The sequence below is a fragment of the Dendrobates tinctorius genome, unplaced genomic scaffold (assembly GCF_039654945.1).
Source record: "Dendrobates tinctorius isolate UK_male_01 unplaced genomic scaffold, ASM3965494v1 ptg000093l, whole genome shotgun sequence".
Lineage (NCBI taxonomy): Eukaryota > Metazoa > Chordata > Amphibia > Anura > Dendrobatidae > Dendrobates > Dendrobates tinctorius.
In genome coordinates, this window is record NW_027361761.1 from 10,566,257 (window position 1) to 10,579,317 (window position 13,061).

General features: G+C 42.5%; 1 protein-coding gene across 1 annotated transcript in view; it reads left to right on the forward strand.

The window, feature by feature from the left end:
- The first annotated feature begins 209 nt into the window (after nucleotides 1-209).
- Nucleotides 210-13,061, forward strand: part of LOC141098542 (cysteine-rich venom protein-like) — a 35,164-nt gene continuing 22,312 nt past the window's right edge. The window contains exons 1-4 of the mRNA XM_073586420.1: nucleotides 210-349; nucleotides 4,125-4,191; nucleotides 7,109-7,228; nucleotides 10,724-10,814. Coding sequence (XP_073442521.1) covers nucleotides 4,132-4,191; nucleotides 7,109-7,228; nucleotides 10,724-10,814 — 271 coding nt within the window. The 5' untranslated portion in view covers nucleotides 210-349; nucleotides 4,125-4,131. The remainder of the gene's footprint in view (nucleotides 350-4,124; nucleotides 4,192-7,108; nucleotides 7,229-10,723; nucleotides 10,815-13,061) is intronic.

Consider the following 13,061-nt stretch of genomic DNA (forward strand, 5'->3'; position numbering starts at 1 on the left):
TGCAGCCGGGCTGTTTGTACAAGGATATCCTTTTTTTAATTTCTTCCTTTATTTCTATTATTGTTGCCATAAACAAAGTGCGTCTATTTCTCAGAACGTAGTAAAGGTTTCTTCTGTGGATGATCAACAATAAGGAAGTTTTAATGACATTCTCATGTGACCTTATTGGCATATTTGCAGAACACTTGTGTAACCTCTGTCATTATTGTCTCGTGGCTTTTTAAAATGCAAATTGCTTCATCCGTTTGTGACAAATCACAGGAAGTATTTAGTACATCAGCCTTATAAATACAGCATCAGAGACAGTGTGACCTCACATTTCACTCATCACCAAAATCAAGGACACGAGGTGAGTAGATTCTTCTTGTAGAATCAGGTGAGAGATCGGGGAGCGCCCAATGCTGAAGATTCATTGCTACTGTCTTATATTAGCTCACATTTATTATGTTTTTAGATTGTAATTACACAATTTTTTACTTTATGTCTTTTCCTTTAAATATGTATTTTGTGCTTATGTTACATTTTTCAATGTCCAGCAGTGAAAATATATATTTTTTTGTCTAAGCATGGATGTTTTCAAAATAACAAATGGAGCTATTCTCCCCGGTCCGTTCTTCCCGTGGATCTCCAGGAGCAAAGTCTGCGCCGTTTTTGATGTCAGCAAGATTGCTAAATCCTGATATTGGCTGCAGCAGGCAAGTGACAGGCAATGCATCATCTGATGGCGCGGTTCTCTAGACTCCTGTAGTCGTCCTGTTGAACATTGTTTCAGCAGGTGATGCAGACCTCTATTATACAGTAAACCTTCGCTGGATCCATGGGGATGACGAAAGTTGAATTTGTTATTTTGTAAACATTTAGGTCAAGAAAAGAATATATTTTTTTATAGTGTTGGGTAATCCCTTGTGTGGGCTTGTAAATAATATAAAAATTGTAAGCTTCTAAAAATGTTTAAAAAGTTAATGTCCACTTTGGGAAATCGTTTTTAATTAGAAGGGTGTACTGAAATTAAGCTGATTTTAGGATAATCTGACTCTAAGAGCAAGTGATTAATTCTCCTGCAGCTCCTCCACAGATGGAGTAAGGTACTCTACTGTGCAGATAAAATCAATGATCTGTCTCTGTTTGGGTCCTCTCGAGCAAGACATGCCCTTCATAGCTGTTCTTCATATGAGGGAATTCTGAGATAAAAAGAGGTGTCCTGCATTCAGGGTCTACTTGGGTAGAGTAAAGAGCATAACCAAAAAGTGTTTCTCTCTGGAGGACCTGTCCTGTCCTGCATTATACACATGTCATCTCTCTCTGGAGGACCTTTCCTGTGCTGCATCATACATAGTCTCTCTCTGGAGGACCTGTCCTGCCCTGCATCATAAATACATTGTCGCTCTCTGGATATCCAGTTCTTTCTTGCATCATACATACATTATCTCTCTCTGGAGGACCTGTCCTGTACTGTGTCATACATGCATTGTCTCTCTCTGGAGGTCCTGTCCTGCATCATACCTACATCGTCTCTCTATGGAGAAGAGGACCTGTCCTGCATCATGCACATGTCATCTCTCTCTGGAGGACCAGTCCTGTCCTGCATCATACATATGTTGCCTCTCTCTGCAGGACAAGTCCTGCTTTGCATCATGCATACATTTTCTCTCCCTGGCGTACCTGTCCTTCATCAAAAATACATCGTCTCACTCTGGAGGACCACTCCTGTCTTGCATCCTTCATACATTGTCTCTCTCTGGAGGACTTGTTCTGTCCTGTTTCATATATACATTGTCTCTCTCTGAAGGACCTATCCTGTCCAGCTTCATACATCCATCATCTCTCTCTAGAGGACCTGTCCTGTCCTGCATCTTTCATACATTGTCTCTCTCTGGAGGACCAGTCCTGTTTTGCATCATACATACATTGTCTCTTTCTGGAGGACCTGACCTACATTATACATACATTGTCTCTCTCTGGAGGACCTGTCCTGCTTGATACATCCATCATCTCTCCCTAGAGGACCTGTCCTGTCCTGCTTCATACACACATTGTCTCTCTCTGGAGGACCTGTCCTGTTTCATACATACATTGTCTCTCTCTGAAGGACCTATACTGTCCTGCTTCATACATCCATTATCTCTCTCTAGAGGACCTGTCCTGTCCTGCATCTTTCATACATTGTCTCTCTCTGGAGGACCAGTCCTGTTTTGCATCATACATACATTGTCTCTTTCTGGAGGACCTGACCTACATTATACATACATTGTCAATCTCTGGAGGACCTGTCCTGCTTCATACATCCATCATCTCTCCCTAGAGGACCTGTCCTGTCCTGCTTCATACACACATTGTCTCTCTCTGGAGGACCTGTCCTGTCCTGTTTCATACATACATTGTCTCTCTCTGAAGGACCTATCCTGTCCTGTTTCATACATACATTGTCTCTCTCTAGAGGACCTGTCCTGTCCTGCATCTTTCATACATTGTCTCTCTCTGGAGGACCATTCCTGTTTTGCATCATACATACATTGTCTCTTTCTGGAGGACCTGACCTACATTATACATACATTGTCAATCTCTGGAGGACCTGTCCTGCTTCATACATCCATCATCTCTCCCTAGAGGACCTGTCCTGTCCTGCTTCATACACACATTGTCTCTCTCTGGAGGACCTGTCCTGTCCTGTTTCATACATACATTGTCTTTCTCTGAAGGACCTATCCTGTCCTGCTTCATACATCCATTATCTCTCTCTAGAGGACCTGTCCTGTCCTGCATCTTTCATACATTGTCTCTCTCTGGAGGACCAGTCCTGTTTTGCATCATACATACATTGTCTCTTTCTGGAGGACCTGACCTACATTATACATACATTGTCTCTCTCTGGAGGACCTGTCCTGCTTCATACATCCATTATCTCTCCCTAGAGGACCTGTCCTGTCCTGCTTCATACATACATTGTCTCTCTCTGGAGGTCCTGTCCTGTCCTGCTTCATACACACATTGTCTCTCTCTGGAGGACCTGTCCTGTCCTGCTTCATACACACATTGTCTCTCTCTGGAGGACCTGTCCTGTCCTGCTTCATACACACATTGTCTCTCTCTGGAGGACCTGTCCTGTCCTGCTTCATACATACATTGTCTCTCTCTGGAGGTCCTGTCCTGTCCTGCTTCATACACACATTGTCTCTCTCTGGAGGTCCTGTCCTGTCCTGCTTCATACACACATTGTCTCTCTCTGGAGGACCTGTCCTGTCCTGCTTCATACACACATTGTCTCTCTCTGGAGGACCTGTCCTGTCCTGTTTCATACATACATTGTCTCTCTCTAAAGGACCTATCCTGTCCTGCTTCATACATCCATTATCTCTCTCTAGAGGACCTGTCCTGTCCTGCTTCATACATACATTGTCTCTCTCTGGAGGTCCTGTCCTGTCCTTCTTCTTTCATACATTGTCTCTCTCTGGAGGTCCTGTCCTGTCCTGCTTCATACACACATTGTCTCTCTCTGGAGGACCTGTCCTGTCCTGCTTCATACACACATTGTCTCTCTCTGGAGGACCTGTCCTGTCCTGCTTCATACACATATTGTCTCTCTCTGGAGGACCTGTCCTGTCCTGCTTCATACATACATTGTCTCTCTCTGGAGGTCCTGTCCTGTCCTGCTTCATACACACATTGTCTCTCTCTGGAGGTCCTGTCCTGTCCTGCTTCATACACACATTGTCTCTCTCTGGAGGACCTGTCCTGTCCTGCTTCATACACACATTGTCTCTCTCTGGAGGACCTGTCCTGTCCTGTTTCATACATACATTGTCTCTCTCTAAAGGACCTATCCTGTCCTGCTTCATACATCCATTATCTCTCTCTAGAGGACCTGTCCTGTCCTGCTTCATACATACATTGTCTCTCTCTGGAGGTCCTGTCCTGTCCTTCTTCTTTCATACATTGTCTCTCTCTGGAGGACCTGTCCTGTCCTGCTTCTTTCATACATTGTCTCTCTCTGGAGGATCTGTCCTGCTTCCTACATACTTCCCACTGATTTAAATCGGCCCAGTGTAATACTTTATTTCACCTTTTGATGGATAAGCACCCCATGCAAATAAATGATATGTAACAAAATAAAATGTCTGTTACAGGAAGAAAATGGGGATTTTTACCCTTTGCATCTCAACCCTGCTTATGGCGCTTGTGGTCCAGATTCAGGTATGTGCACCTTACTAAACATATTTGTAGGAGTATTTTTTTTAGATGTATTTTACTTGTATTACTTGTAATAATGTGTATTACTTTCGACAGTATTTTCTTTGACTTACATATTGCTGCGTATTATTTTAATCATAATTAGTTAAAATAAACAAAAATATACACAAATGACCACAGCAAAATGAAGAGCAGAGCTTCAGTTCTCGACAAGCGGGACGTAGGGTGGATGAGTTTTTCCGCGAGCAGCAAAGTGTCTGACTCCCCTCCACCCCCCAAATGACCCGTCATCAAATATCAATGTAGTGGACAACCCCTTCAAAGAGAAGCAGCTGATTAGGAGCTCCTTATAAGAAAAACTTAGCTGTTACATTTTTTGGAGAGCCTTGAGTTTCCCTAGACTCTTCTGCCATTGGGCAACTGATTGCCAAAATAGTTCACTCTTGGTGTCATCAAGGGCATATGACGTAAGAATAATAAGTGAATGTTCACACGCTGCTTTTTCTGCAACGCTTTCTCAACACCAAAATCTAGAGTGGTGGCAGAAAAAAAAAATCGCTGGGCACAATGCATACAGTTTTGCTGAGTTTTTGCTAGTTTTCACTTGCGTTTTTGTAGCATTTTTACTTGCATTCTTTTCCTATTAATCCAACTGGATGAGAAAAGCAGTAAAAATGCTGAAGAATTGACATGAACTGCAAATTAAAAAAAAAAAAAACTCAGAGTGTAAATTAGATTTTTTGATACCTCATTTGCTTTGCTGGTAATGTAAAATGCATCATTTTTGCCGCGGAAGTTTTTTCTCTTGCAAGAATGTTGCATTTCACAATTTATCTACACCAAAAACTGCTGCCAAAAATCTCAGGTGTGAACATACCTTAAGGACACAAAGTTATAAGGATGGCATCATCAATATTATGCCCAGAACAGAGATAGTATCTTGCTGCTAAGATAGTTCTTCTTAGGCCAACTGCCAAAAGAACCAGGAATTGTTGTTCATGTTTTCTCTTTTCTTTGATGCAGAGTTTACACAGTTGTGGCAAAAAGTATTGACACCCCTGCAATTCTGTCAGATAATACTCAGTTTCTTCCTGAAAATGATTGCAAACACAAATTCTTTGGTATTATTATCTTCATTTAATTTGTCTTAAATGAAAAAACACAAAAAGAATTGTCCTAAAGCCAAATTGGATATAATTCCATACCAAACATAAAAAAGAGGGTGGACAAAAGTATTGGCACTGTTCGAAAAATCATGTGATGCTTCTCTAATTTGTGTAATTAACAGCACCTGTAACTTACCTGTGGCACCAAACAGGTGTTGGCAATAACTAAATCACACTTGCAGCCAGTTGACATGGATTAAAGTTGACTCAACCTCTGTCCTGTGTCCTTGTGTGTACCACATTGAGCATGGAGAAAAGAAAGAAGACCAAAGAACTGTCTGAGGACTTGAGAAACCAAATTGTGAGGAAGCATGAGCAATCTCAAGGCTACAAGTCCATCTCCAAAGACCTGAATGTTCCTGTGTCTACCGTGCGCAGTGTCATCAAGAAGTTTAAAGCCCATGGCACTGTGGATAACCTCCCTAGATGTGGACGGAAAAGAAAAATTGACAAGAGATTTCAACGCAAGATTGTGCAGATGTTGGATAAAGAACCTCGACTAACATCCAAACAAGTTCAAGCTGCCCTGTAGTCCGAGGGTACAACAGTGTCAACCCGTATTATCCGTCGGCATCTAAATGAAAAGTGACTGTATGGTTGGAGACCCAGGAAGACCCCACTTCTTACCCCGAGACATAAAAAAGCCCAACCTGGAGTTTGCCAAAACTTACCTGAAAAAGCCTAAAACGTTTTGGAAGAATGTTCTCTGGTCAGATGAGACAAAAGTGGAGCTTTTTGGGCAAAGGCATCAACATAGAGTTTACCGGAGAAAAAAGAGGCATTCAAAGAAAAGAACACGGTCCCTACAGTCAAACATGGCGGAGGTTCCCTGATGTTTTGGGGTTGCTTTGCTGCCTCTGGCACTGGACTGCTTGACCGTGTGCATGGCATTATGAAGTCAGAAGACTACCAACAAATTTTGCAGCATAATGTAGGGCCCAGTGTGAGAAAGCTGGGTCTCCCTCAGAGGTCATGGGTTTTCCAGCAGGACAATGACCCAAAACACACTTCAAAAAGCACTAGAAAATGGTTTGAGAGAAAGCACTGGAGACTTCTAAGGTGGCCAGCAATGAGTCCAGACCTGAATCCCATAGAACACCTGTGGAGAGATCTAAAAATGGCAGTTTGGAGAAGGCACCCTTCAAATAGCAGGGACAGGAGCAGTTTGCCAAAGAAGAATGGTCTAAAATTCCAGCAGAGCATTGTAAGAAACTCATTGATGGTTACTGGAAGCGGTTGGTCGCAGTTATTTTGGCTAAAGGTTGTGCAACTAAGTATTAGGCTGAGGGTGCCAATACTTTTGTCTGGCCCATTTTTGGAGTTTTGTGTGAAATGATCAATGTTTTGCTTCATTCTCTTTTGTGTTTTTTCATTTAAGACAAATTAAATGAAGATAATAATACCAAAGAATTTGTGTTTGCAATCATTTTCAGGAAGAAACTGAGTATTATCTGACAGAATTGCAGGGGTGTCAATACTTTTGGCCACAACTGTAGAGTTTGGAGCAAGATGACACTTTAGTTTCATCCTTGTAAATTTCTTCATAATAATTACAACACATTTTAGAATCTAGCCCTATGAAGAGCAGATTATAGGATGAGAACGTCAACACCTAGAAGATCTCAGAGAATAATCATGCCGAGAACTTCTCTTGGTCGGATTCTCGATGTTGGGACGTTATCGTCTTATACTCTTAACTAATTCTTATAGCTAGGCTCTGAAAATATCTTTTCTGTCGGCTGTTCTTCTTTCAGGCTTCTGATCCATTGGCTCGTCTATCAACAAAAAAAGCTGAAGTCCAGAAAGAGATTGTTGACCTAATGAATAAACTCAGAAGTGAGGTCGTGCCAGCCGCAAAAAATATGTTACAAGTGGTGAGTCGTGTCATTCTCATTGCATTATCGAGTAGAATGGAAGCATCTGGTTCGTCCTCTTCTCGATGTAGCATCCTTCAACTTTTTACTTCACTATAACTTTGTACAAATTTATAATATTCAATACGTTTTCCAGTTTTATTATGTAAAAGGTAATCTGTTCTAAGTTAACTTAAAATGATCTTAACAATGTGATGCCAGCCTCCTTTTTTCCCTTTCCTCTCTATGCCATATTGGTCCTAATGTGCAGTGAAGGTAGGAAAATTTGGAACAAATTTGGGAACAAATTCAATAGAATGACATAGCTCTAGAGATGGGAGAATCAATTTACATGACTCCATCGGCCAGGTCTGTAATCAGTAGCAACAGGACGGGACTCCTAAAAATTTACTGACCTCCCAACAATCCTGAATTTTCTTCTTTGATTAGCCGGGTTGACATGACTTCATTGTTGTGGCGAGATGAACACACAACATTGTGCCAGTGCAGCTAACCAAAATAAAGGCCAAGAATGCCAGGAGACAAGGAGATTGGAAAGCCTTCCATCCAGCAATCACAGATTACTGATCTGCCTGATGGACCAAAGTTCTATGAATTGATTTTTCCATTTCAATAAAACACAACAGGATGCAATTACCATCACAACCACTGGGTGACCAAACATAGACACATATGCCATTCACATCTCCTAACAGAGTACGACGAAATCATGTTTTTTACAATGCTGGTCATTTTTTCTTAAAGGGAATCTGTCAGCAAATTTTTGCTTTGTAATCTGAGAGCATCATGGTGTTGGGGCTGAGATCCCGATTCCAGCGGTGTGCTACTTCCTGATCTGCTTGCTGTCATTTTGATACAGTCATTGTTTTCCCTTCTGCAGATTAACAGTTCTCTAAGGCTAGTTTCACACTAGCGCTTTTGAGTGCAACGACGGCCTGCGCACGGCCGCCGCTAAGCCCCGCCCCTGCCGGTAGCTCCGCCTACCGGCGCATGACGCTGCATGCGTCCTGCGTCCCCTATCTTTATCACTGGGGGCGCAGGCCATGCGCAGTATGCGTTTGGCGGCACATGCGACTTTTTGACGGTGCGCCGAGCGCAACCAAACTGCAGCAGGTTGCGTTTTGCGCAGGTCGGTGCACCGTCAAAAGGACGCATACGCCGCCAAATGCATACTGCGCCCGCCCTGCGCCCCAGTGATAAAGATAGGGGACGCAGGACGCATGCAGCGTCGGTAGGCGGAGCTGCCGGTGGAGGCGCGGTAGGGGGCGGGGCTTAGCGGCGGCCGTGCGCAGGCCATCGCTGCGCTCAAAAGCGCTAGTGTGAAACTAGCCTAAATGCTTAGTTCTCTGTAACTCCGCCAACACCACTGATCGGCAGCTTTCTGTGTCCACTGTACATTGACAGAAAGCTGTTAATCAGGTTTGGGGGCGGAGTTAGAAAGAACAGCAGGACTAGCCTACACACAGCCAAACCAGATCTCACATTTTGCACTGACGAGGGGCAGTACCCTGAAACACAGTGTCTGCAAATTGAGATTCTGGCTTGGCTTTTATCCTATGTCATGTAACAAGGCTCGTTAAAGGGTCAACATTGACTTTTAGGATTGCTACTTCCAATAGGTGGCACTAGAGTTCTAGTCCTTTTCCTCTCTGAAGAGACAATTTGCATAATTAGCATATTTCCCAGAATAGCATTGCAGCTTTAAGTCTCCTCACCTCCACATGCTTAGCATGTCATTCTCCGCAAGGTGAAATGATACTTCTTGGATACCGGTCAGACACCTCTCACACAGCCAAACCAGATCTCACACTTTGCACTGATGAGGGGCAGTACCCCCGAAACACAGTGTCTGAAAATTGAGATTCTGGCTTGGCTTTTATCCTAAGTCATGTATCAAGGCTGGTTAAAGGGTCAACATTGACTTTTAGGATTGCTACTTCCAATAGATGGCACTAGAGTTCTAGTCCTCTTCCTCTCTGAAGAGACAATTTGCATCATTAGCCTACACAAGACACCTAGTCCTGTAGTGATAACCTCCTGCTGAAATAAACACTTACTTTATTAAAACAGCAACACACAACCTAATGAAACACCTCGAGAATCACGGTATCTGCATCATGTTGGCATCATGCTCTCATGCTGCCCTAAGATTACTTAGCAAAAACCTGATTACAGATTCCCTTTAATTATTTTCCAATACATCAACTCAAAGGGAAATTAAGGAAGGACAAAGGACTGATCTCTAATAGTTGGTCACAACTGTTTTAGGCTAGATTCACATTAGCGTTTACGGCCGCAGCTAAGCCCCGCCCCCTGCCGCACCTCCACCGGTAGCTCCGCCTATGGACGCATGACGCTGCATGCGTCCTGCGTCCCCTATCTTTAGCACTGGGGACGCAGGCCGTGCGTAGTATGCGTTTGGCGGTGCATGCATCCTTTTGACGCTGCGCCAAGCGCACCAAATTGCGCAGCCAAATGCATACTGGTCACGGCCTGCGTCCCCAGTGCTAAAGATAGGGGATGCTGGACGCATGCAGCGTCATGCGTCCGTAGGCAGAGCTACTGGTGGAGGCGTGGCAGGGGCGGGGCTTAGCGGTGGCTGTGCGCAGCCCGACGCTGCGGCCGTAAACGCTAATGTGAAACTAGCCTAAATCCACGAGGTCTCTTAGTAGGTGTTTGCTTTGTTTACGGATACTTTTCTTTTTAGAACATTTACTGCTGTAGGGAACCTTGCCAAAAGGCATGTCCTGTCGACACATGTTGGAAAAAGAAGGTTCAACGTGTCCAATAAGTTAGTTCTTAGCTGCTGACACATTAGATCGCTGCGGCCAAATGATAGTCCAGCCAACAGCTATTTCCCCCGACATTGCCAATACTCAGGAAATGTTGGCTGCCCGAGTCTCCTGTGTTCCGTATGAGAGAGTCTCTGCTACACTCCTCTGTCAGAGGCTTATTACGCAGAGGGAAGAAAGGATTAGCAATAGGAAAACCAATAGATTGGATCTTTCATGCCGCCAACGTCATCTTTCTAGGAGAGTCGGGACCCATTCACATTGTACTTCTAGCTGCTCCTGCCAATATCGGGATTACAAGACCAGGATCCTTCAGTCAATTGTGAAAGAGCACTATATTGCTTTTTCCCAGTTCTGAACTCATGCATTCTCACCTCAAATGAGTGTGCATGTACATATAAAATTAATATCATGGGGCAAAAGTGAAATTTTCTTTAATACTTTCCAAATTCTGTTATTTTTTTAACTAGTGGCAGGATAAAAGTAACAATGGGGTATATAATATGCATAGAGTGATTTATAGCCAATGAAAGAATCTGAGTAATGGAAAAGGACAATGTCCCAAACAATCTTGTAAAAAAGTGACGGCTAGATTGTCGTGCATTTTGCATTTTTTGCTTGCACTTATCAATTATTTTACTATATAAAAATTGAACAAAACTTACTGTTTAAACTTGATGATGCTCCTGTTTTTTTTGTTAAGGTATGGAGTGAAGAAGCTGCACAGAATGCTGAGAGGTGGGCTAACAAGTGTGCCCTGAAACACAGCAAGGAGGAGGAAAGAAAGACCAAAAGTGGGTGACACTGTCACGCTGAACCATAAACATTACTATTATACTATAGGGCTTCCATTTCCCCAATAAATAACATTAGGAAAAGGGGTAAAGTGCAATCCCCCAATAAACAAGATTAGGAAAAGGAGCAATGTGCAATCCCCTAATATATAAGATTAGGGAAAGGGGTGATGTACAATCCCCCAATATATAAGATTTGGGAAAGGGATAATGTGCAATCCCCCAATATATAAGATTTGGGAAAGGGATAATGTGCAATCCCCCAATATATAAGATTTGGGAAAGGGGTAATGTACAATCCCCCAATATATAAGATTTGGGAAAGGGATAATGTGCAATCCCCCAATATATAAGATTTGGGAAAGGGATAATGTGCAATCCCCCAATATATAAGATTTGGGAAAGGGGTAATGTACAATCCCCCAATATATAAGATTTGGGAAAGGGTTAATGTACAATCCCCCAATATGTAAGACTTGGGAAAGGGATAATGTACAATCCCCCAATATATAAGATTTGGGAAAGGGGTAATGTGCAATCCCCCAATATATAAGATTAGGGAAAGGGGTAATGTGCAATCCCCCAATATATAACATTATGGAAAGGGGTAATGTGCAATCCCCCAATATATAAGATTAGGGAAAGGGGTGATGTACAATCCCCCAATATATAACATTAGGGAAAGGGGTGATGTACAATCCCCCAATATATAAGATTAGGGAAAGGGGTGATGTACAATCCCCCAATATATAAGATTAGGGAAAGGGGTAATGTGCAATCCCCCAATATATAAGATTAGGGAAAGGGGTGATGTACAATCCCCCAATATATAAGATTAGGGAAATGGGTGATGTACAATCCCCCAATATATAAGATTAGGGAAAGGGGTGAAGTGCAATTCCCCAATATATAAGATTAGGGAAAGGGGTGAAGTGCAATTCCCCAATATATAAGATTTGGGAAAGGGGTAATGTGCAATCCCTTAATATACAAGATTAGAGGAAGGGGTAATGTGCAATCCCCCAATATATAACATTAGGGAAAGGGGTAATGTGCAATCCCCCAATATATAAGATTAGGGAAAGGGGTGAAGTGCAATCCCCCAATATATAACATTAGGGAAAGGGGTAATGTGCAATCCCCCAATATATAAGATTAGGGAAAGGGGTGATGTACAATCCCCCAATATATAAGATTAGTGAAAGGGGTGAAGTGCAATCCCCCAATATATAAGATTAGGGAAAGGGGTGATGTACAATCCCCCAATATATAACATTAGGGAAAGGGGTGATGTACAATCCCCCAATATATAAGATTAGGGAAAGGGGTGATGTACAATCCCCCAATATATAACATTAGGGAAAGGGGTAATGTGCAATCCCCCAATATATAAGATTAGGGAAAGGGGTGATGTACAATCCCCCAATATATAAGATTAGGGAAAAGGGTGATGTACAATCCCCCAATATATAACATTAGGGAAAGGGGTGATGTACAATCCCCCTATATATAAGATTAGGGAAAGGGGTGATGTACAATCCCCCAATATATAACATTAGGGAAAGGGGTAATGTGCAATCCCCCAATATATAAGATTAGGGAAAGGGGTGATGTACAATCCCCCAATATATAAGATTAGGGAAAGGGGTAATGTGCAATCCCCCAATATATAAGATTAGGGAAAGGGGTAATGTGCAATCCCCCAATATATAAGATTAGGGAAAAGGGTGATGTACAATCCCCCAATATATAACATTAGGGAAAGGGGTGATGTACAATCCCCCTATATATAAGATTAGGGAAAGGGGTGATGTACAATCCCCCAATATATAACATTAGGGAAAGGGGTAATGTGCAATCCCCCAATATATAAGATTAGGGAAAAGGGTGATGTACAATCCCCCAATATATAACATTAGGGAAAGGGGTGATGTACAATCCCCCAATATATAACATTAGGGAAAGGGGTGATGTACAATCCCCCAATATATAACATTAGGGAAAGGGGTAATGTGCAATCCCCCAATATATAAGATTAGGGAAAAGGGTGATGTACAATCCCCCAATATATAACATTAGGGAAAGGGGTGATGTACAATCCCCCAATATATAACATTAGGGAAAGGGGTGATGTACAATCCCCCAATATATAAGATTAGGGAAAAGGGTGATGTACAATCCCCCAATATATAACATTAGGGAAAGGGGTGATGTACAATCCCCCTATATATAAGATTAGGGAAAGGG